The sequence below is a fragment of the Eptatretus burgeri genome, chromosome 5, assembly GCF_056783735.1.
Source record: "Eptatretus burgeri isolate ZD-2024b chromosome 5, Ebu_testis_v1, whole genome shotgun sequence".
Classification (NCBI taxonomy): domain Eukaryota; kingdom Metazoa; phylum Chordata; class Myxini; order Myxiniformes; family Myxinidae; genus Eptatretus; species Eptatretus burgeri.
Window position 1 is genome coordinate 102,519,903 of NC_140965.1, and position 24,839 is coordinate 102,544,741.

Genomic DNA, 24,839 nt, shown 5'->3' on the forward strand with positions numbered 1-24,839 from the left:
AACATATACCCCAGTTGGTACTTTGCCACTCATTTATTTCACAAAACATTATGCGAGACTAATCATAACACCATTATCTGTATTAATCTGTAATTTCTGTTTCTTCCAAAAGCAAACAATATGCATCAACTTCTTCACTCTCTCCTCTTTCAATGTATAGCGAAGTATCCACTCGATTCGACTTAATAGTTTCCTTTTGAGCACTCAGGTCAAACGCATAGATAGTATACAAACTTTTAAATGCTGTCATATCCAAAATAGGTTCTTTATTTCCATTACTTTCGCACACCTTTTGGTAGGACTTGTATACTTCAGCAAAATCATTTTTTTCCCAATTAATTTCCAATCTATCTTGTGGGTAAAATGTTCCATCAAGAGAAACACGAAGTTGTTTCACCTTAGCATTATCACTCAATGCATTATTCTACCAACACTACCAACACCAAAAAGTAATCTATTTTCATTATCATTCCTTTGTAGTTGAAATCTAATTTTAAGACCATACAGAACTTTATCATGATCACAAAATCCAAATATACCTTTAAGAGGAACTGCCACAGTAAAACTATTAACTGCTTTTGTATCATCAGTATACGTTCCTTTCCTTTGAGTATATCCAGGGTCTGTGGTTGTTCCCGTTGACATATCAGGAATAAAACCTTCGACAGCCCCTTTTCCCATTCTATCTCTGAATGTATATAGTGTAAATTTCATCATTTCAGATAGAGCAGAGACATAATCAACCGCTTCAACTTCTTGTGTTCCAATGTACAAACGAACACTATCAAACATTTTCCAGAAGAAATAATTTACGAGTGTAGCGTTTGTGTTATTCCCAGCCTTAGTGAATTTAAATTTACACAACAAGAAACTTTCGGATAGATTCAAATAGGTTTGTTGATTATTTATTTCAAAACTTTTTGTACCATTTGCATTCCAGTCTGTTCCAGTTATTGCATTTACCTTGAAGTAATCTTCTTTTTAGTGGAGTTTGAGATGATAATAGTATCATCCAAATCATAGATACTATCAATTGCTTCCATACTCGTATTTATTTAGGAAAAAAGATGTTAAAACTTTTGAAACCCTGATCCAAGTATTCCAATTATTTTCTGTCATTTATGGGGAGACAACTGAGTTTTGCCTTTTTTCAATTTCTTTTATTGCTTTTAATTTATGAGATTCCTTTTGGGCATCTTTTATACTCTTTATAGCACCTGCTACATTTCCCACAGCAGAAGCAGTTGAACCAATTAGGTCTTTATGTTTAAGAATAGTTGAACCGATACCCATTAGAGTATCAATTATCCCATCTCCTCTAAATTGATGTTCGACACCCCTTTGTCTCTTAGGTTTATAGTATCCTCTACCAAGATACATACCTTCGCCCTTGTAGTATGGGGAAAGGAACATCCGATCCCCTGTAATTATTTTTTATTTTCCCAACTCGTGTTTCCTCACAATAACCATCGTATTTATTTCTTGGAAAACTTCACGTTGGTGAATTCTGATGGATATAACTTCTCCATTAAAAGAAATCATGCGATTATCTTGGTCGGTTATCCTAAAATTTACTCTGTGTATGGTTTTTCCTGACACAGGGAGATAAACCAAATTTTTGGGTTCCATATTGAATTTATAACCAATTGGGGTTGAGTATACACTGAATGAAAATATTGTATTTCTTTTTATTCCAGCATTATAAGCACCATCAATCAAATGACAGTGAATAAATACCAAATTTATTCCTGAGGATATTTGAATGACATTATCACTGTAAAACGTCCCATTAGTTTCAATCTTTTTTGAGGAGAAACCGATTAACTCTCTAAATGAATTATCAATTGTGAAATCAACCTTGTAGTTATTTTTACGTTTAATTGTTGATTTTAAAGTTTGTCTTTGAATGTCTATAACAATTTTTTTTGTTTCATCACCCTATTCTTTCATAAGACGAGCAATTTTGGAAGATATTTTAGAAATCTCATATGCTCCGGGTGAGACTGTTATCGTTTTGTATCCACTTCACGGATTATAACTAAACTTGTCATTTTTCTTGGTTATATTAAATAAGGTATTATAAGCTTCCATGGACAATAAAGATGCCTCACATTCTTTTGTTGTGTCAAGTTGTAGTGGGTATGGGAGTGAAGATGTGTGGTCACTTGTTGTGAAATTGAAACTACGGATTGTGCTTCTCATCTTATTTAATATGAGATAAAATGTCTTTATATTGAGATTTATTAATTATTTTCATGTTCATCAACTGGTCTTAATGGCTGATGCTTCATTAAAAAAATTGTTATTTCCAGCCTTCTTACTGCCTAAGAACAATAACAGTCTATTAACTAATTGTGATGGGTCATTTGGAAGAAAACCAACACCTGAACCAACGATACTTAAAGCCTGAATAATGTGTTTCTCCTTCTCATTCTTCCTACTTTTACCAGAAAGAATAACCCTATAAGCAACAGAGTTCAGCAGATCAATATATAATTTATCATCATTATTTTTCATATCCAATGGTTATGAATGGAGGGATGAGGGATTCATCCCTCGCTTGGAGGGATGAATCAATATACTTTGATTCATCCCTCACAGTTGAACCTTGTCTTCCATCTTTTGTGAGAAGAAACATTAATCTCGGAGTTAGTTTGACAGGAAGTTGAGCAGAACTCAAGAACCTTAATTCATCATTAAATATCAATACCTTTTCTTGAACAAGATGAAATATTTCTGGTTGTTCTGTTGGAATGAGTCCTGCTTTGGTTTTTGAATCCGCTGAATATTCATTGTTTTGAAGAGCATTCACAATATAATCAGGGGGTCGATTCATCTCCTCCAGTTGTTGAAATAATCCTTCATCATCATATTCTAATTCTCCGATATGCTCTAATTCTTCCTCCGTCATTTGACTGAAATCTTTGAACATTTGGAGCTTTCCAGGAGTATATTTTATTGTGTGAACTGTGGAATCATCAATAATTTTTTTCTTGGGAAGTTTTTAAAAGTGGTTAAAAAAATTTCTCTTGTTTTCTTTCAAATGCTTCTTCACCCATTAGTTTTTGTCTGCGTTTTTCCTTTATGTCTTCCTGTTGTTTTACAACTTTTGAAACCCACTCTTGATGTTCCCTAAATCTTCTTGCTCTTTCTTTCGCGTCCATTTATTTATTGAAAAATATAATTTAATATCTCATCTTGTTTCACAACAATATATTTATATTTTTCAGTCGTGTGTTTCATGTCATCCCCCAATTCCTTTTTACTACATAATGTAGAACAATTGTCTCTCCAAAAATTGTTTATATCTATTGGATTTAACTTGAATAAAATAAAAGTATTAGCATTGTTTCTGATGGAATGACGAGGAAGTTGAAAGTCCGATTGACTAAGATAAATACAATTACAAGAAGAATGTCTCCCTCCTGTGTAGTAGCTGTCCATTACCGTTTGGTTTCTCTCATTAACACAATCATTAAAGATAACGAGGTTCTTTTAAGATTTATCCAAATCTTGGGGAGACGGTATATCATCCGTATTATCACTAAGAATACAAGTTATCGGTTTTGATTTCTTTTTACATCTCTGTGTATCACAAAATAGTTGTATTATTTCTTCAATGTTATAATCATTTCGGTTTTTTTGAAATTTAAATAAACAGATTATATTTTCTTTTTGAAGACCAGCATTAAAACCTTGTGAGAGTAGTTGATACTCTGGTTGAAAACTCGACTTTGTGAAAATTATTAAATTATCATAATCTAAAAAGTTGGGAGTAAGGAGCATCTTTTAAAGTAAGCAGGTTTTTCCCACATCCACTTGAACCAACTCTGAGGCATCTTAATGAATTTGGGAGATTTTTATGGTTGTTAAATTTTATCTTATTTTCCCAAATGGGTAAAAAATCATTCATTTATATATTTGGAAAACAGGTTATTGAATTTATTATTGGCTTTTTTAGAAACTCTATATTTTATCCTCAGTTCAGGTTTAATTTCAAGATAATCCATTATTTTATTTATGCAATATCTTGTGTTGATATTTCCCTGAAAATCACATCCATGAATAATATATAACAACAATCCTTAAAACATTTCTCTAATACGTTCACAGTTTCTTCCCTTGTAAGGAAAGGTGTGTTATCACCCTCATACTTTACATTCATTTCTCTAATCAATCTTGTAAAGTCATTCATTTTTGGTGTAAATATAAATGAATTATTTTCCTTTTTATATTTTTTGTCATTAATTTGAAGATAATCACAGAATATACATTGTTTATAGGCTTTTGACTCTGTGTTTAATCCCCGTCTTTCACACGTAGGACAATTCTCAAATTTGTCATATGGAGAATCAGGGAATTCAAGAGGCTCAAAATCGAGTAAACTATTCATATTTATAAAGTAAAACTTTACTTAAACTGAAATTCCTCTTCGATATCATCTTCGATACTTTCAGAATCATCTATACTTTCATAACTATCGTTTGAACACAAACTCTCAGTATCATAACTATCGTTTGAATGCAAACTCTCGGTATCATAATCACTCATAATCTTCAAAATCTTCAGTTGAATATTGACTCATATTTAATAAGGAGAAAAAAACATTACCATCGATATCTATATACTTTTTTTCATTAACAGATTCAACTGCTACATTTTTTATATTAAACGTAATTTTAAAATGATCCTGAACTACAATTGAACGAAATGTCATTTCACCTGATATATTAACATCCTTTATTTCATCAGGATTTATATCTTTAGGGTTGTTGAATAAAATACAAATTTCTCATTGCATATTACAGATGGTCTTATCTTTTCTTTCTAAAGCTTCATCCATAAGGTTTTTATTTTTTGATACTTTTTCTTGTTTCATTGCTTTTTCTAGTTTTGAATATATTGCCAGATGGAGAGGAGAAACTTTTGTTAGAGATACCTTAATTGATGTTCTTCCAGGTATACTAAATGCCCTTCCACTGAAGGAAATTGAAGAACTCATATTATTCACCATAATTGCTTTTATCCAATAGTTGTTATATTTATCTTTGTTCAATTTTACATCCTTGACATATTTCTCAGTATCTTTAACAAATGAAGAGATTGATTGAAACTTGTCTTTTGTGTCTTGAAACATTGTATTTAAGAAGTGAAAAAGTTGGAGGATAAAATGGTTTTAAGCACAGATTCACCTATAAATTAAACAAAATTTTCATCAAGAAAATTTTAGTTTAAGCAAAGTTTTATTGTATAAATATGGTGAATACAACGTACTGCGGTTTGAAATCATGAATATAAATATTATGAATAAACACCTTCAAACCAACAAACACACATTCAATCTCCTCTCCTCCTCTGCTATCAAACAAATATCTCCTCTTGAGTTGGAAAGAAAACATTGTGATATCTGCTCAAAGGACGTTTTGAAGAGTAGTTATAAGAATCACCTTCAATCACAAAAACACAAGAAAAATGAGTTTAAAGTAAAGGGAGACTATTATATTGAAAACACTGATGGGGCATTTAAAGGGCATATAAAAATAAGGATTTTTCAATTTGGAGAACCCGGTCCATCATCAATAGCTGAATCAATTGAAATAGTGAAACCTGATGTTGAAAAAGTTATTAAAAAGACATGAAAAGAAATGAAAACTTTAAAGTTTTACATGGGAGTGAAAATGAATATGAAAAGACAAGATGAAGAACAAACTCCTTATATGAGAACAGATCTTCTTTTTACAACATCATTTCAAGATTTTTTGAATAGTGGGGTTTATGAAGAACTATCAAGACAAGAGGAGGATGTTAATAATACAGTGGTAGGAAGTGGATTCAATATTTAAAAAAATAATCTATTTAGATATACACATTCTAAAATCAAACCCTCTTAAAGCTTCTTATATTGAATTACCAAAAGAAATAAAACTAAAGAAGACAGTTGTTAATATAAAGAACAATGATAATAAATGTTTTCTCTGGTCTGTTCTTGCTCACTTACATCCACCAAAATGTAATTCAGAAAGAGTAAAACAATATATGAAATATGAGAATACCTTGGACAGTAAAGATTTTAAATTCCCAATGCCACTAACAGATATTCTTAAATTTGAGAAAAAGAATAATCTTTCCATTAATGTATATGGATTAATGGATACAAACAAAGTTCAAATATTAAAAATTTCAAACAACTATAAAAATTAAGAAACACACATTGATCTTTTATATTTTAGTGTTGGAAAGAATTCACATTACACATACATCAATAATTTATCAAGATGAATCTCTTCTCAGGTATTCAGTACAGCAAACAAAATATATCCTTGTAAGCGATGTCTTAATTCATTTCATACAAAAGAACGATTAGAACAACATTCAAAATATTGTAGTAATCATAAATCAGCTGTGATGACAATGCCTAAACCTGGTGAAAAGATTTCTTTTGAAGATTGTAATAAATCTATCATGCACCCATTTGTGATATATGCTGATTTTGAATGTATCCTTAAAAAGACAAATACTGCTTCTCCTCATCCAAAAGAATCACATACAAATAAATATCAAAAACATATTCCTTGTGGTTTCTGTTATTATATCAAATCATCTGTTGGAGAAAAGTATAATAAACTTGAACATTATAGTGGAAAAAAAAGCTTCACAAGAGTTTGCAAAACGATTAGAAAAGGATTGTATAAGACTAACTAAATTAATGAAAGAAACAAATGAACCGATGGAATAAACCGAAGAAGAAAAATGAGAATTTAGAAAGAACAATATCTGTCATATTTGTGAGGAGGAAATTGAGGAGTCTAAAGTTAGGGATCATTGTCATCTTACTGGTAAATATAGAGGTCCCGCTTATTCCTGTTGTAATCTTAATTATAAATAACCTTCTTTTATTCCAGTCTTTCTTCACAACAGTGCCAACTATGATACACATCTATTTATTAATGAACTTTCAAAAACACCAGGGAATATTTCTGCCATAACAAACACAAGTCAAAAGTATATTTCATTTACAAAAATGATATTCAGAAAACCTTTAACTCGTATTAGGTTTCTAGATTCTTACCAGTTTATGGGAACACCACGAGCCAACCTAGCATCAAATCTAAGCTCCACGGGCTCTTTTCCAAATCTTAATTCATTCTTTCCAAAAGAGGAAATTGTTACTAAAGAGGAAATTCAGATTAAAGAAAGAATTCAAAGTAAAGAGGAAATTCTAATAAATGAGGAAATGAATGAAAAAATTCTGACTGCAGATGAAATTCTAATTATAAAGAAAATTTGAACAATGAATGAAATTGTAACTAAAGAGGAAATTCTGATTATAGATGAAATTGTGATTAAAGAGGGAATTCTAACTTGAGAGGAAATTCAAACAAGGAATGAAATTCAAAGTAAAGAGAAAATTCTTACAAGTAAGGGAATTTATCCTTATGATTATATGGATTCATTTATGAGATTTAAAGAAACACAACTTCCTTCAAAAGAAAGTTTCTATCATAACCTTTATGAAGAAGAGATAAGTGATAAGGAATATAAACACGCACAAGAAATTTGGAAAATATTTAAGATAAAGATCCTTGGAGAATATCATGATTTGTATCTAAAAACAGATGTTTTATTGTTAGCTGATGTGTTTGAAGCTTTTAGATCACTCTGTCAGAATAAAAATTGTTATAGATTAGATCCTGCCCACTATTTCACAGCTCCTGGTTTTGCTTGGAGTGCAATGTTGAAAATGACAAAACAAGATATATATTACATCAGTGATGTAGATATGCTTTTGATGATTGAGAAGTCCAAGAGAGGTGGAATATCACAAGTATGTTCAAAAAGATATGCTAAAGGAAATAATAAATATCTTCCAAATTATGAGAGTGAAAAAGATAGTAATTATTTGATGTATTTTGATGCTAAAAATTTGTATGGATGGGCAATGTCTCAATCTCTGCCTTTTGGTAAATCAGAGTGGGTGGAAGAAAAGGATTATGAAAAGGCTTTGATGAATATTGTTATTTCTTCTCAAGAGGAATTGAATGAGGAAGAAGAAGGTTATTATTTTGAAGTTGATTTGAGGTACCCGAGTGATCTTCATAATAAGCATAAAGACCTTCCTTTTGCATGTGAGAAAGAAACCCCAAAGAAAGAATGGTTCAGTGATTATCATAAAAGTTTTAATATTAAAGGTAAATCAACAGGAAAGTTATTAACAACATTCTATGATAAAGAGGGATATGTTTTGCATCAAAGGAACTTGAGACAATATTTATCTGCTGGGTTGAGAGTAGCTAAAATTCAGAGTTTTAAAATTTAAACAAAGTCCTTGGATGGAAAAGTATGTTAAATTCTATACAGATATGAGAGCAAATACAAAAGTAAAATTTGAAGTGGACTTTTATAAATTAATGAATAATGCTGTATTTGGAAAGACTATGGAAAATGTTAGAAACAGACAAAACATTAGATTCACAACATCTTGGAAAGAAGCTTCGAGATTGATAAATAAACCAAGTTTTGAGAGAGAAGTCGTTTTTTCAGAGAACTTTTCTGCTCTTCATATGAAAAAAGGAAAGTATTGTCATGGATAAACCAATTTATATTGGAACAGCAGTTCTTGATTTATCAAAGATATTGATGTATGATTATTTGTATAATGACTTAAAGAAAGAGTATGGTGAAAATGTTTCATTGTTGTATATGGACACTGATAGTTTTATTCTAGATATAAAATCTGATGATGTTTATAAAGGTATGAAGAAAAATATTGGAGTATATGATACAAGTAATTTTAGTAATAAGAGCGAGTTATTTTCAAAAAAGAATGAAAAGGTTATTGGTAAGTTTAAGGATGAGTTGGGTGGAAAAGTAATGAGTGAGTTTATTGGATTGAGAGCAAAGGCATATGCTTATAAGTATGGTGATCAGATTGATAAAAGGTTAAAGGGAATAAAGAAATATGTAATAAAGAAATCAATAACTTTTAGAAATTATTATAATTGTTTGATGAATAAGAAAGAAGAATATAGGAAAATGAATACAATAAGAACTTATAAACATAAGATATATAGTGAAGAAGTAAATAAAAAGGCATTAGGAGGCTTTGATGATAAGAGATTTATTTTATATAATGGAATAGATTGTGTTCCATATGGATATTGTATGATAGAGTGAATAGAATAGATTGTGTTCCATATGGACACAAGTTTTAACGATGGGAAGATGAGTTAGGGTTTTTAAGGGCTACCGCCGCGTTTTTCACAATATATAAATGGTCGAACCAAGTATTAATCAAACTAAAGAGTGGAGAAAATCTCAGTCTTGGTATATAAATGGAAAACATAATGAATGTGAAAAATATCAAATAAGTGTTATTGAAAAAGTAACTAAAACAGAGGTAAATAAAACAAATAAGCGAATCAATTTAAAAATCAATGTTAGAGGACGTAAAGAAAATAATAAATATCCTTGAATGGACTGAAAACTTTGATGGTTATCAATTGAACAATGGAAAAATAATTTACTATAATCTCAAAATGATATGCAACTCAGGGGGTGGTCAGACGAGATCATTAAGAGAAGTATATCATTTCATAATGACACAAAAGGGGTATCTTGAAAAATATAAAGATACAAATGTTTTATTTTAAAATATTTTAGATGGGGATTATTGTGCAAAGAAAATGAAACTATTGAAGGAATTTGAGAATGAACAAATATGTGTAGGTTCAATGAGTGAGCGAAACAATATGCATTGGTTATTTGAAAAAGAGTGTCCCTCGGCTTACATGTTTCAGATATTTCTTCAGAATCACCTTTAACAAATCACATTACTACTTTGCTACTTGAACAAATCTTTATCTTGTTGCATTGGTTATTTGAATAGAGTGCCCCAAGGTTAAAAGGGGAGACAAATAAATATACCTGAGGCTAAAAAGATTTTTTCTTTTTTAGGGAAAAAAAATATGAATCGCTGAAAATCCCCCATTCACTTACATGGGGAAAAGTGAGCCAGAATCAGTATACTCACCCTACTCACGTGGGGTAGGGTTGAATGCCAATTTCAATTTACCTAAATACCCACGTGGTCCAACTCCTGGGGAATTTCACCCTTGACGGAACTCGTATGAAAACGAGTCGCTTAGGCCTAAGTCACATTTGGCACGGCGGCCATAGGGTCTACAAAATCTACGGCCACTTGCAATTATAGGGCGGCCGCAGTATTTCCACGGTCACACAATGTAGCAGTCACATATGTTTTTATTTTTCGGGGAGCCGCACGGCGTACTTAGAAATTGTGGAGACCGAAAACGTGGGGGTGCCGTACAGTCTTTGATTTGATGTCGCACGGTGACCCTAGGGCGTCCCTGCGGCGGCCATATAATTTTCAAGGCAGACACAAGGTGCCCGCAAGGCGACAGCAGGGGGGCCCTAAGGCGAATGTGTGAAGGGACGGTAACGAGTGGGTATATATACCAGTTATTTTTTTACTGAAAAATATAACAGTTCAGAATATACCAGTATATATAACTGAATACACTATAACTATAATATATATTACTGAATATACCAGTTTGGAGTACCGTATAGGCAAACACCTAAACTCCGATCTCTCGCGGTTGCGCACGGTGGACGCACGGTCGACACAGACTGCCACGGAGGCCTACATAAGATGCACGGCGGGCGTAGGGGAACCGCACGTCGACCCTGCGTTGCCCGCAGGTAGTCGCACAGACCACAAGGCCGCCATACATTGAACACAGGGATGCCTTAGGACTACCCTACGGCGACCGTGGAAATAGTGTGGCCACCGTAATTTTTTGGGGGTTGGCAAAATTCATTTTTCATTGATTAGAGCCTACGGCAGCCGCACGAATAACGCAGGCCCATCGTACGCCCTACGTACGGTAGACATGGAACACATCTACGTCACAGCTTGGCTTGTCGAATTGCTATGGCCAACGTAGAAATGAAAAAAAAGTTATAACTCCGCGCTATAATTCAACGGCGACCCCTACGGCCTGTAAAAGATAGCCATATGGCGTAGGGCCACCCTGAGGCCACCTCAGAAACTCTGCGGCCGCCGCACGTTTCTGTCAATTCAGGTACGGCCGCCGTATCCTAGCCGTAGAGCAAATGTGACTTAAGCCTTAGCGCGCTCGTTCCGTGTGCGATTCCGAGCGGTTTAATCGCCGAGAACCGTCGGTCCAGATGTCCCCTTATGGCAGCACAACAACCTTGCTAATTTTCCCCAGCATGCGACACGCTCAGTCAATGAAGGAAGGGACGTGAACAAACTGAAACATTTAACAATCGGGGTTTATTTATACAGTAATGAGGGGAAACCAAGTAAGCACACAAGAGCAGAATTAAACCGAATAAAGCAAGGCAATGATATACAGCGAGAAAGCACTTATACAGTTCACTACTTACGAGACGGACGCCACAAACACACACAGCTGCCGGGAGCTGAGGGTTTCTGCTTGTTGTTTCATGCCGAGCTGGAGTGGTCCGCTCTGTTGTTGTAGTTGAAATGGCAATAAATCCGACTACCAAAACAAATCCCAGTGCATTCACATTGATTTACCAATGAGACAAGGGAAAGGAAGCCATCTATAAAACACATACTTACCGAGATATCTGAGCTAAAGGACCTGAATGTTGAGTGTGCTCATGGCTTCCAGATTCGCAACAATATATATATATATGTGTATGTGCATATATATATATATATATATATATATATATATATATATATATATATATATATATCTATATATATATATATATGTTTATATATGTATATATATGTATATATATATATATATACACATATATACATATATATACATATATATATATATATATATATATATATATATATATATATATATGCATATATGTGTATGTTTATGTGTATTGGGTCACCGAAATAGGTGACCCTTATTGTTGGGTCGCCGAAATAGGTGACCCTTATTGTCAGTAATTCTGTCTGTTCGCTTGTCATCAGCATAATTGGTAATAAACGTGGGCGGATTTTGACCAAACTCGGGTGGTAGGTACATCTTATGACCGAGTGCTTTGGAAATTGTGATGGTTGTTAGGGACGCTTTGGTTCCCTAGCAACAACCGAAAAACCGTCAAAATTGGTACCGTTCACGCGACATCAGTTCCGAAAGCCATTATCCCACGTAGGGTTATGAAATTTGGCACGAATGATCTAGAGGTGATGCTCTATCAAATATATTCCAGTTTTTCTGATATATGGAATACTTTACCCGCTGCGTCCCCTACAATTAGGGTATGCGGCAAAATCGGCGAAAATTGAAGGCCCCTTAGTGACCAGGTGAGTGCATCGATACTAATGAAAATTTGCAGGCTCATGGTACTCAATGAGTACTACAACTTTGCCTCAGGACATATTGACCGATTTTGCTTAGGTCAGGGGTCAATGGTCAATTAGTGCAAAAATCGATAATATGCGAGAGCTGGTGGTGCCTTCGCGCCAAATGCTACTCCTCCTAGGGTTATGGTCAGATGGTCATGAAAATTCACAGTAATCATCTGGAATGCATTCTGCACAAACGATCAAGCCGGATTTTTGATTTATATCTTTGTTCACCCACAGCACCTCTTAGAACTTTGGGGATTTCCGATATCAAACCGCATTTTCGGTACTTTTCATTCAAATGGATACCGAGTAGTTATCAGCAGATGAAACTGGATGAGATTTGATATGCATAATCTTAAAGTGATTCCCTATCCGCTATATTACATCCATTTGCTCTATATCTTATAGTTTCCATGCTCGGCGACCCGTCGCCGCCTTGTATATGTGTGTATATATATATATATATATATATATATATATATATATATATATATTTATATATATATATATATATGTGTGTGTGTGTGTGTGTGTATGCACACACACACACACACACACACACACACACACACACACACACACACACACACACACACACACACACACACACACACGACCACTTCGCCATTGTGCATTCAAACATGGTAGACCACCTACTGGGACAACTTGGCCGGGTATTCCCCAGCATTAACTTCACAATCAAAATTGAAAAAGAAAGCAAATTGGCCTTTTTGGATGTTGAGGTTCACCGTATGCCTCAGGGCTCCGTGAAGACCTCAGTTTACAGGAAACCAACCCACCAGCAGATTACTGGATTTTAACTCCTGCAACCCAATCTCCCACAAACACGGTGTAGCACGGACTTTAGCAGGTTAGGCATGGACGTTGTCATCATCCAAAGCCGAGGCAATTAAAGAAATCAGATTAGTTGGAGGAGTCCTACTCAAAAATGGGTACAACAGGGGATACTCCCCACTTTGGAAGAACCAAAAAGGACAGAACGGAAGGAGCCAGACACACTTGGGCACTGTGTATTGCCATACTACCCAGACCATTCTAAAAGGATTGGCAGGATAGGATGTGGCTCACGGACTGGTGCAAGATAAAATAAATTTGAAAAAAATGGCTAGATTAATACGATAGAGCAATTTGGCTTGGCAAGGTGACCCAGTCAGCCATAGCACTTCATTGCCTGCAATCTGGCCAGAAAATTGACTTTGATGTGACCCTTGTCCTTGCCACGACGTCCAACAAACGACACTGGTTGATTTTGGAAGCATGGCATGTGAAGAACCGGGAGGGTGGTCCGGCTGGGGAGATGGTGGACATACCCACACAATACCCACCTCTGTTGCAAATTGTGAAAACTGGATGATGCAAACAGTTGGATAAAGTGAGCAACAAACAACACTCAATCCCAAACACCACATCCTCATGTGCACAACACCCAATGAGAACCCCAACACTCGCACCAGAAACACAAAAACAACAAGGGCACAAGCATGCTCACCCACACACAGACAACACCAGATCACGTGTAAATAAAAACAAAAAAAGAGCAGAGCACCCCTTCAATGATGTGATTTGACGTTTATTTTGCTTTTGCAAAAAAAAAAAGAGAACAAGAAGCACTCCTCAATTTTACTTCGAGTTCCAGCACGTGACCAGAAATGAGCGGTCGTATACTGGAATTAGACCGGAAATTAACACCAGACACATGTCGAGGCTCAGGGTCTATTGTCAGGGGCTCACGGTCCTGAGGAAGGAAGGGGCTCAGGGTCTATTGTCAGGGGCTCAGGGTCCTGAGGAAGCCTGCTATGGTGAAACGTTGCCTGAGACGGGTCTGTTCTGGCAATTTTCCTCAAATTAGCGGAGTCGATCTAGTTTTTTACTTTTGGTTGGAAGAGCCTTCTTCTTCAAATATGTGTCAATCCAAAGGCCCAATGTTATACCAATATATATATATGTATATATATATATATATATATATATATATATATATATATATATATATATATATATATACACCATGCGGGACAGGGTTATTTGCCAAACTTCAAAATACCTAGAGGCCCACGTGGCGAGCTACCGAGGAATTCACACCCTTGATGGAGCTCGAACGGGATGAGCCATTACCGTGCTCGGCCCGTGCATAACCCGAGCGGATGGTTACCGAGGTCCCGTCGGTCCAAATGCAAAACTACGGCAGCAACGGCCTTTTTAATCCACCAACACGCACCGTGCTAAACCAATGAAGATAACACAGAAACGAGCTGATGCATTTAACAGGGGATTTATTTATAATAGGGGGGGGGAGGGAACACACAAAGAGCAGATTTATCCGACTAAGAAATGAAATGCAAATAATGTACAAGACACTTAAATAATTGCTACTCATATACTGGACACACACACACACACACACACACACACACACACACACACACACACACACACACACACACACACACACACACACACACACACCCAAAAGAAGTGATGGCCGCGGCCTTTATTCGGCCCTTCAGGTGGGGAGGGAAAGTGAGCCGATGGGGAGAACCTGTAGCGCACCTCTCCGCCTCGTGCGGTTTTCGATGATCCGGTTCGGCGGGACTCGAACCCGCAACACAATGCAATGATGGACGCCTGCCGACGCGAAGGTGGATCAGACAGAACACCGGCAGGCCAGACGAGACGACCAGGCGACGAGGCTGACAAGGCGACCAGACCTCTACAAGGTGACCAGGCGACGAGGCTGACGAGGCGAACAGGCGAACAGGCGACCAGGCGACCAGGCGATGCGACCTTGACGTTCTTTTTTCCAGACAGAACGCCCCGATCACTCTGTCTCGCGATCGCTCCTGCCACGAGCACACCGTCTCTCGAACGCTCGTCCAGACAACCACATTTTCTCCTCAGGACGGATTAGCTTCTTCTCCTGGCTACTCGCCTCCTCATTGGTCAGACCCATCGCGTGATTCCATGGCCGTCCTCCATTGGACAGGCCCACGGTAGGCGGGGCAACTCCCACCCTTCTGGGTGGAGTCCCGATCGGAGGCGTTTGTGGCTCCGCCCACCTCCTCGCCTTAGGTCACTGCGTAATGGCGATGGTGTCGAGTCGGAAACGGGGCGGGTGAGACGCCCGCTCCTTGCCGATTGGCCAAAGAGGGACGCCATCTCTTTGTTAGACTCCACCCACGTGCGCGCTTGCTGGCGAGTGCGCGAAGAATGCTGCGAGCAGAGTGTTGTCGTGTGAAAGTGAAGGTGGGTGTTTTCGTTGATGTAAAAATCCCAACTATCAAAATAACTCCGCAGTGCATGAACATTTAATTCCCATTAGACCAGGGATGGGACCCTGACTAGAAATATGTACTTACCGATATAACTGTTCTATAAGGACCTGAATGCTGAGTGCAGTAAGCTTCTAAATTCGTAACAATATATATGTATGTTTGTATATATTATATATATATATATATATATATATATATATATATATATATATATATATATATATATATATATATATATATATATATATATATATATATAGATATATATATATATATATATATATATATATATATATATATATATATATATATATATATATATATATATATATATATATATATATATATATATATATATATATATATATATATATATATATATATATATATATATATATATATATAGATATATATATATATATATATATATATATATATATATATATATATATATATATATATATATATATATATATATATATATATATATATATATATATATATATATATATATATATATATATATATATATATATATATAGATATATATATATATATATATATATATATATATATATATATATATATATATATATATATATATATATATATATATATATATATATATATATATATATATATATATATATATATATATATATATATATATATATATATATATATATATATATATATATATATATATATATATATATATATATATATATATATATATATATATATATATATATATATATATATATATATATATATATATATATATATATATATATATATATATATATATATATATATATATATATATATATATATATATATATATATATATATATATATATATATATATATATATATATATATATATATATATATATATATATATATATAGATATATATATATATATATATATATATATATAGATATATATGTATGTCATTAGTGAGGGGTATTGTGATACAATTGGTAAACCATGTTCCCCAGAGATATCATACCTGCAGTGAGTTGAGGGTGACAAAAACGTAAGCAAGTGCAGGATTCAGGTGAACAGTGACGCCACAAAGCCATGTCAAGCCGAGGATTGGCAGCAGTACCACCATTGCTTTAACTGCAGATCTGATACACACACACACACACACACACACACACACACACACACACACACACACACACACACACACACACACACACACACACACACACACACACACACACACACACACGGCCCATCCAAAGTTTCAAGGTTGGAACCATGGATTTGTATATGTCACCTTGATCACAGACAATAATAATTGTCTTCTCTTAAATAAACAATATAACTAATATTTATACAATCTGAATTGTTTTATTATTAATGTGACGATCAATTTCGAGATGGACATCCTCATCTTCTTAGTTGTCACAGAGGGGGCAAGGAAGGAGGGGGGAGGGAATACATATCTCCCAAGTCTCACGAATTGGCTCGCGAGGCCTGACATTGGATTGGCAGGAATAGGATGAAGCTATCCTGCAATCCCAAATATTATCAATATAAACAACATTTATACTGTGTGTTATTCATACCTGTTGTTATTTGAGATTTGTCTATGGGTTGGCATGTTTGGCATTCTCATTTGATCACATGGCACGTGATGTGGGATCCCAACTTCAAATCACACTTACTGTGCTCACTTGTCCATCTTTCACCAATGTCAATGTAATTCATTTCAAGGCACACTAAATATCTACCGATGTCCTTGTCCCACGTGTAATGTTTGCACAAACTCCTCTATATGTCTTATCTCACTGTAAAATAAAAACACATTCCATGCTGATGAAACTACCATTGTCTTATACCAGGATATTTCCATCCCATGCAAGGCAAACATACCGTATCTGGTCATAGGTCTGCCCAGAAGTAGAACTGTTTAGAGCCAGCATGATGGAGCGGCGCTTCGCAGTCGCCAATGTAATCAAGAGGACACGAGTCAAAATGCAAAGATTTACCTGTAGGTGCAAGGATTCAAAAACGTTAACACGAATCTCACCATGATGATCATCAAGAAGTTATGTTGTGTTTTAGCTCTCATCCGAGCCTCGACAAGGTATACAAAAAAAACAAAAAAAGTTGGCAGACATCTTATGTCGGGATGACCTGGTTACTCCGTTGGCTCAATACAACATAAATCCTCCAAAACAATCAACCAAGATTGAACTAATAAACCTACAAGTTACCTCCCAGTCATCTGTGGAGAATTCCTCATCCAATAACACTCATTAAACTTCAGGACATCATTGTTCAGCAAGAAAAATGAGAGACCAAAAAGTGCCTGTTCCTTATTCATATTTTTTTGTGACGGCCAAACTCAAAATTGGTTTAGGCAATGAACGTAGTTTAAACACCAATCTACTGCACTCTATAGTGGAAAGGTGTGAATTGATCGAAATTTTAATAGCTTGAAAGGATTCCAGGAAAAGTACAAAAAACTGCATTCCTTTGTAAAGGAATAGGAAGGGAACAGTGGGGTGGGCGGGACTACAACTGTCAATCAATCTGATGGGGGCGGAGCCGCTAGACACATTTGCCCACGGGCCAATCAAGTCGACGTGGCTGTGTTTGACAGTGGAATATTCAGTCCTGTCCATGCAGAACAGTTGCAGGACCAATCGACAGTAACAAAACACATATTTCTATCAAGTATGTACTATTGAGAATGTTAGATAGTCTATAAAGTATGTATGGTCATCTATTGGTGGGGGACGGGGGGACATGTCCCCCCCACTTTTTATCAAGGGGGGGGGGACAACATATCGATTGTCCCCCCCACTTTTTTCATTGAACATAAGTTACGTAACACAAAATGAGCTGCTCTAGTACAACCAGGCAGAGATGCTCCTCAAATACAAGAATACATTTTTTATCTCTATTAAAGTTTTATTGGTCTATGATCGTTCCATTAAAGATGATAGGTTAACAATTCAACATTGAGAATCCGTGCTTCCCAAGCCATGGTCTCCCACCAGCCAAGCGTCCATAGCGATGGCGCTTTTTGATCCTTCGATATTGGCTCTTCCTATCATTGCGAAGCAGAATTCGTCAAGCGTTGGATTGTTCACCCACTAACAGGGAACGTGACCTGGACATTTTGAGGTATGTTGGGACATTTTTGGACTTTGTATCGTCATTTTATGAGTGTTTAAAGAAATCGCAGCTTCATGGCCCGGAGCGCCACGCCTCAGATAGTGTTAGGCCGCAACGGCTTGGGGCCCCTTTAGCGACCAAAATAGTTCATTTCACCTTTCTAACTTATATCGCCGGATGCCTGATATTATTACCTACACAATGATGTGTGTGTTTAATTTTTGTGACTTTGCACTGTCGAGTTATAAGCCAATAAAAGATTTCGCGGTCTGGTATGCTGATTGAGATGGTGGAGCTTGTGCAGGATGACGCGGTTTCACTCTACCGGCTCGCACAAACGAACGGAAAGATATTTTGTAATTCTGTTTTCATATTTCGCAGTCGATAACAGTGGCCTAAATCCCAACGTTGAAAACCGGGTGAAAATCAAAGGAAGGTGGGTATTTTGGTGACTAAATTAGCTTTGAATACTTGGGAAACATAAAATAAAATGTGCTGATTCACTCGCTTTTGCGGCGGTTAATGTAAATAATGTTTTCATCGGTACTTGGACTTAGGGGAGGTAAAGACCTACAAAACGAGAGGTATCATTCGGTCGTCGGACTTATGAGGATTAAATTCTTCTTCTTCTTTTGGCTGCTCCCGTTAGGGGTCGCCACAGCGGATCATCCGTGTGATCCGCATAGTGATTTGGCACAGGTTTTACGCCGGATGCCCTTCCTGACGCAACCCTGGTCGCCTCTTACGACACAGGGATATGGTACACCTATTTTAACCGGGGTATACACCAGCCCAGTACACTGGTACTCATTTCGCCGACCTCGGAAGGATGACAGGCTGAGTCAACCCCCTGGTGTATTAATTCAGTGGCCCAACGGGGCTTGAACTCAGGACCTTTTGGATCCCAAGCCGCTGCCCTAACCACTGCGCCAACACCAGGCTGTGTATATACATGTTTATATATATATATATATATATATATATATATATATATATATATATATATATATATATATATATATATATATATATATATATATATATATATATATATATATATATATATATATATATATATATATATATATATATATATATATATATATATATATATATATATATATATATATATATATATATATATATATATTGTTGTGGTTACCAGATTCGCAAACCACCATTCAGGTCCCTTAGGTGAGGTATCTCGGTAAGTGCATGTGTAGTTAGGCCCAAACCCGTTGTCTAGTGGGAATACATGTCATTTATACGTGCTGCGACTCTTCAGGATAGCCGTTTTTCTTTTACTATCTTTATTTTGGACCAATCGCCATCACCACAACCACAACATCAACCACCAACCACAACACCGCTTCACCACAACCGCCACGACCTTTACCGTCACAACTCGCCACCATCGCATCACCGTCATCTCGCGCCACTCATGGGCACCGATGCTGGACTCGTGTAGGGCGCACGTTGAACAGCGTGTACAAAATCACGGATTTTCTGCTTCAAAAACGGATCGAAAACGACACACGCCCACTTTTTGCCGTCCAATCGGTGAGCGAGGGGCGAATTGGCCCCGCCCCCAGGGCGATCGATATATGCAAATTTGTGGATCAAAAAGCCTTCACGCCCACTTTTTCTCGGGCCAATGGGGAGCGAGTTGAAAGGTCAAAGGGAGGGGGTCAAAGGCGAAGTTACGGGGGGATAAAAGGACGGTGTTCGTCAGTCAAAGGAGTAGTAAAGGTCGGAACGAGGCGAAGGAGTCGGAACAGAGAGTCAAGACTTCGCGGGCGGTGGAGCTGCTCGTCGTGTGCGTGGGAGTCGGAACGGAGGGGGTGGAGAGGCGGCGACACCGGACGAGGGGGTGCTCGCGTCGTGCAAGGAGCTGCACCCCTGGGAGGCCGGCAGCGCGACCTGGCCGAGGTGGAGACGCTCGTCGCACATAATAAAGATCCTCTATACCCCGAGCATCAGCAACCCCCTCCTGTTTCCCCCCCGCGCTGAGATAGTGCGACCAAGGGGGCCCCGTTCCCACCCCCTGCCAGGCACTGTCCACGAGGCCCGCGGGTTGCGGGGCCATCGCCGCTCCGCGTCTCATCACCAGACGGGTAGGCCCGACCAGGTCTCGGCCCCAGGCCTACCTCATTCTTGAGGGTATTTCTTTCCTTGGTTTTGGGTATGTGTTGTCGGCGCCGTCTGTGAAGTAGAATTGTATAAGTGTTGCCGTGTGCTCGGTAGTCGGTATTAGCTCTGCACTGTGTTTTCACTTTTATGTTTGCTTTTTGTGTAAATGGAATTGTGTTTTCTTTTTTTGTGTGCATTTGGTGGAATTGTATTTGTGTGCTTTCCGTTCGTCGCGAATAAATGTGCTTTATTGTTGAACTGTCTCCCGCTTCGCTTCGTCTTTTTCCCCATTGAACCCCCATCTTGCTTCACGTAAAGGGTTGGTAGTGGGCTGAGTACGCCCGATAATTAATCGAACCGTCGAGGTCGACGATAACACCGCTCGGTTATTCTGATAGTACGGAACGGGTCGCTTAAGTGGCCCGTGTCCGAAGTCGACCTGCGGCGAGGTGCGATCGCCCGGTCTACCCTCCGCGTGGGTACTTAGGTAGTTCGAATTTGGCGAGCAACCCTATCCCACGCGGGGGCTGATTGGCTCGATCGCGGTGAGACCGAAAGGTCCACCCGTGACTGGTTCCCGGCGTTAGTCCGAGAGGGTCACGACTGGATTGTCCGTCCGGTGGGCGACGTGCCGCGATTCGAGTTACGTGGCCGTCGCACGCCGGCGGGCGCGAAAACCGCAACACTGGTGTCAGGTCGTGCGATACAAATTCATCGCCCTCCTCGCGGCACTGGTATCGGAGAACAGGAAAACGGGCTCTCCTGTCTCCAGCGAAATTCACGGGAATCGGTCCAGGGGTGAGAGAAGCGACCCCCGATTCCCTCCAAATTACGAGCGAGCAAATTAACCCTTCACGAGAAGCAAGATGGCGTCTCAAGGCGAGCGGGAGCCGGGGGTATTAGAAATGTATATGTGTAATAATGTAGAATCCATGGTCCAGGATGGAATCCCCGAGCAGGAAATGTTGATTGTGCAGGAACACGGACTCGCCCAACTGAACCCAGGGCCCGAGGTGGGTGCGGCAGCGGCCGCGGTGTATGACACCTCCCCCCCCCTCTCCACCAAGACCCTTCCCCAACCCTTGCCGAAACGGCTCAGCTGAGTGCATCCAACATGGCCCAGCTATGCGCCATGCTGGCGGCAATGAACGAAAAGATGAATGCGAAAATGATCGAAAAAATGGATGCGAATATGAAAAACGAAATGAAAGGCATGAACGAAAAGATGGATGCGAATACACAAAAAATGGATGAAAAGATGGATACAAATACAAATGAAGTGAAAACGACGATGGATGCGAATACACAGCAAATAAACGGAATGGAAGCAAACATGAAAGAAGAAATGAAAGAGCTGCGGGGTGAGACGCAGAACATGGGCCGATGCCTGCAGGCGGGCATGAAGGCCGTGACCAGGGAGCTGGGAATGGCGACTTCACGTGTGGGAGCAAACGAGCTGGGTGGGGGTGCAACGGCTGACAGGCCCGCGGTGGAGGCGGGTGAAAAAATAATTCGTGGAACGTGTTGGGCGAGGGTCGTGACGATGACCGAAAGGGAAAAATTAAATGGGGAGACCAAAACGTGTGAGACGAGACACGAGGTGACGACAACAGAAATAATAGTTGAGACAAGGGAGGTAAAGGGTGAAGAGTTGGCAGAGACACGGGAGATGGGAACGATAGAGGGAAGACTACACGATGAAGACGGGGTAAGTGACGCGCACACACACACGGAGGTAGTGGAGGATAATGGGGGTGAGCTCGCGGAGCGTGTGGGGACCCGGTGTGAGCAGCTGGATGACCTCCTCCAGGAACGAGGGGAGGGAGTATGCCCCCTTGAGGTGAGTCACGACCAGGTGAGTTCGGTCGTGCTTTGCGAGGTTGAGGGGACGAGTGCTGTGGACGGGTGCACGGAGAGCTTGGGGGGTATAGAGGCCCCGGAGACCCTTGTGGGGACACGAATCCCCAGTGTGGTTGTCCCTGTGTGTGTGGTGCAAGGTGTGAGTGCGTCCCCGTGTGTGGAAGCGACCCCGTGTGTGAGTGGTGTGGTGGCGATGGTGCCAGAGTACGTGCTTCCCAGCACGCCGTGCGTGGGTGAGGCACCGTGTGTGAGTGAGGCCGTGTGTGTGAGTGAAACGGCCAGTATGAGTGAGGCACCACGTGTGAGTGGTGTGGTGGCGATGGTGCCGGAGTACGTGCTTCCCAGCACGCCGTGTGTGGATGAGGCACGGTGTGTGAGTGAGGCACCGCGGGTTAGTGCCCCCGCGTGTGTGGGTGAGGCACCGTGTGTGGATGAGGAACCGCGGTTGAGTGCCCCCGCGTGTGTGAGTGAGGCACGAGTGAATGGAGCACCACGTGTGAGTGGTATGGGTTATGCAAGGGAGACCGTGTGTGTGAGAGAGCGGTATGAGAGGGAGATGTCGGTTGGCATGCGGGAGCACGCAGCCGCGTCTCCCGGTGTGAGTTTAATGGTGTGGACTGTGTGCGTCGTGACACGCAGGTGTGCGTGGGTTGAATGGAGACGACGACGGCGACAGAGGAGAGAAAGCCGGGTAGCGGCTGTAGTTGTTTCGAGGACCGTGCCGGGTTCACCCAGCAGTGAGCACGCGGTTCGTGCTGTGCAACGCACGAGACCACCACGTGCTCGCTTGCGAGAGTGAAGTCCCGGTCCGGAAACGCACTCGGTGGATTTGCCGATCCCGCGGACGGACAAAGTTTAGGCAGGTAAATGGATTTGGACCGGACGGGTTCTCCACGCGATCGTGTGTGTTCAGCTCCAACGGGCAGGGCACATGTGTTCGCGTGGGGAACCCCTCGAGACGTGTGGCTTGTGTTTTTTTTTTATATGCGCACGGTGACGTCATGGCTGCACGTGGGGTTGGAATCCGGCAGGAGGGGTATCTCTGCCGGATGGTCCCGTCCAAGGAGGGACGAGGAACACGTGCAGCTGCATGACGTCACGGGCAGGTGCAAAGTGCGCGAGCTCTGAGTTGCCGCGCTGGCGCTGCGCGTGTAAGGAAAAAAAAGAAATAAAAAAAGAACAAGCCTCACTTTCGGGTACACAGGATTCCTGGGCAAGGGGTGAAAGACCCCCTTGGCCTGGGCACAGGATGGAAACTAGTTAGGGGGAAGGGTTAGCTTAGCTAGACCGACTTCATGGGGCAGGGGTAAGTCCTCATGGAGTCCGTGGAATGGATTAGTTAGAGGGATTGTAGCCAGATTTAGGTTGGGAAATAAAATGATTTATTTGGAGACTGTGACAGACTTGTGAATGTGTAGAGGGGACGTAGTTTAGCTACGTAGTGTTAAAAGGAACGTGCTGTAGTATAAGGGACGACGTGGGAGCACGAGTTAGTTAGGGGATGTAGTTAGAAGGATGGCAGAGTTCAGTGGTGTGTGTGTTGGAGAGTTGGTGAGTGAAGTGGAAGCATGTGCTTGGTGAGTGAGTGAGGCCAGCGGGTCTGTGTGTATGGAGCGAATGGGGAATGCATGGTGCGATGAGTGATTGGGGGGAGGAGTGACTCCCGCCCAAGGGCCCCCGGGGTCAGTGTAGAGTGAGTTAGCTGGGTTAGTCAAATTAACAAAAATGGAGGTCGTTTTGTTGTTGGTGGGAGTGTAGGCTCGAAACCCATTTGGAGGGGTGCAGGAGCCCTGTTGACGGGCTTGGGAGCGTGGCTGCGAAAGGTGAGTATCGCTGAGTGGGTACCCCGGGCACCAGGCTAGTCGGCCGCGGTAGGCCATGGGCCCATGGGGGGCCGGGATAGAGTAGTGGGCACGGGTGCGCCTGCTTGGTGCGGGGGCCCGGGGCGCCATTAGCCGCGTGGGCAGTGTTGTGGGCACGGGTGACCCTCGGAAAGGGGCCCGGGAGGCCGGCCTGCCACGTGTG

The 24,839-nt window shown here is 39.6% G+C and overlaps 1 protein-coding gene across 5 annotated transcripts in view; it reads right to left on the minus strand.

Annotated features, from left to right (window-relative positions):
- ADGRD2 (adhesion G protein-coupled receptor D2) overlaps positions 1-24,839 on the minus strand; it is a 234,253-nt gene that overhangs the window by 56,874 nt on the left and 152,540 nt on the right. For all 5 annotated transcript variants that reach the window (XR_015058674.1, XM_085883251.1, XM_085883249.1 and 2 more), the window contains exons 21-22: positions 17,574-17,689; positions 16,699-16,819 (exon numbers count right to left, since the gene is read on the minus strand). Coding sequence is in view for 4 of the 5 variants with exons in the window: in XM_085883251.1 (XP_085739377.1) it covers positions 16,699-16,819; positions 17,574-17,689 (237 nt within the window). In the remaining variant the exon portion in view is untranslated. The remainder of the gene's footprint in view (positions 1-16,698; positions 16,820-17,573; positions 17,690-24,839) is intronic.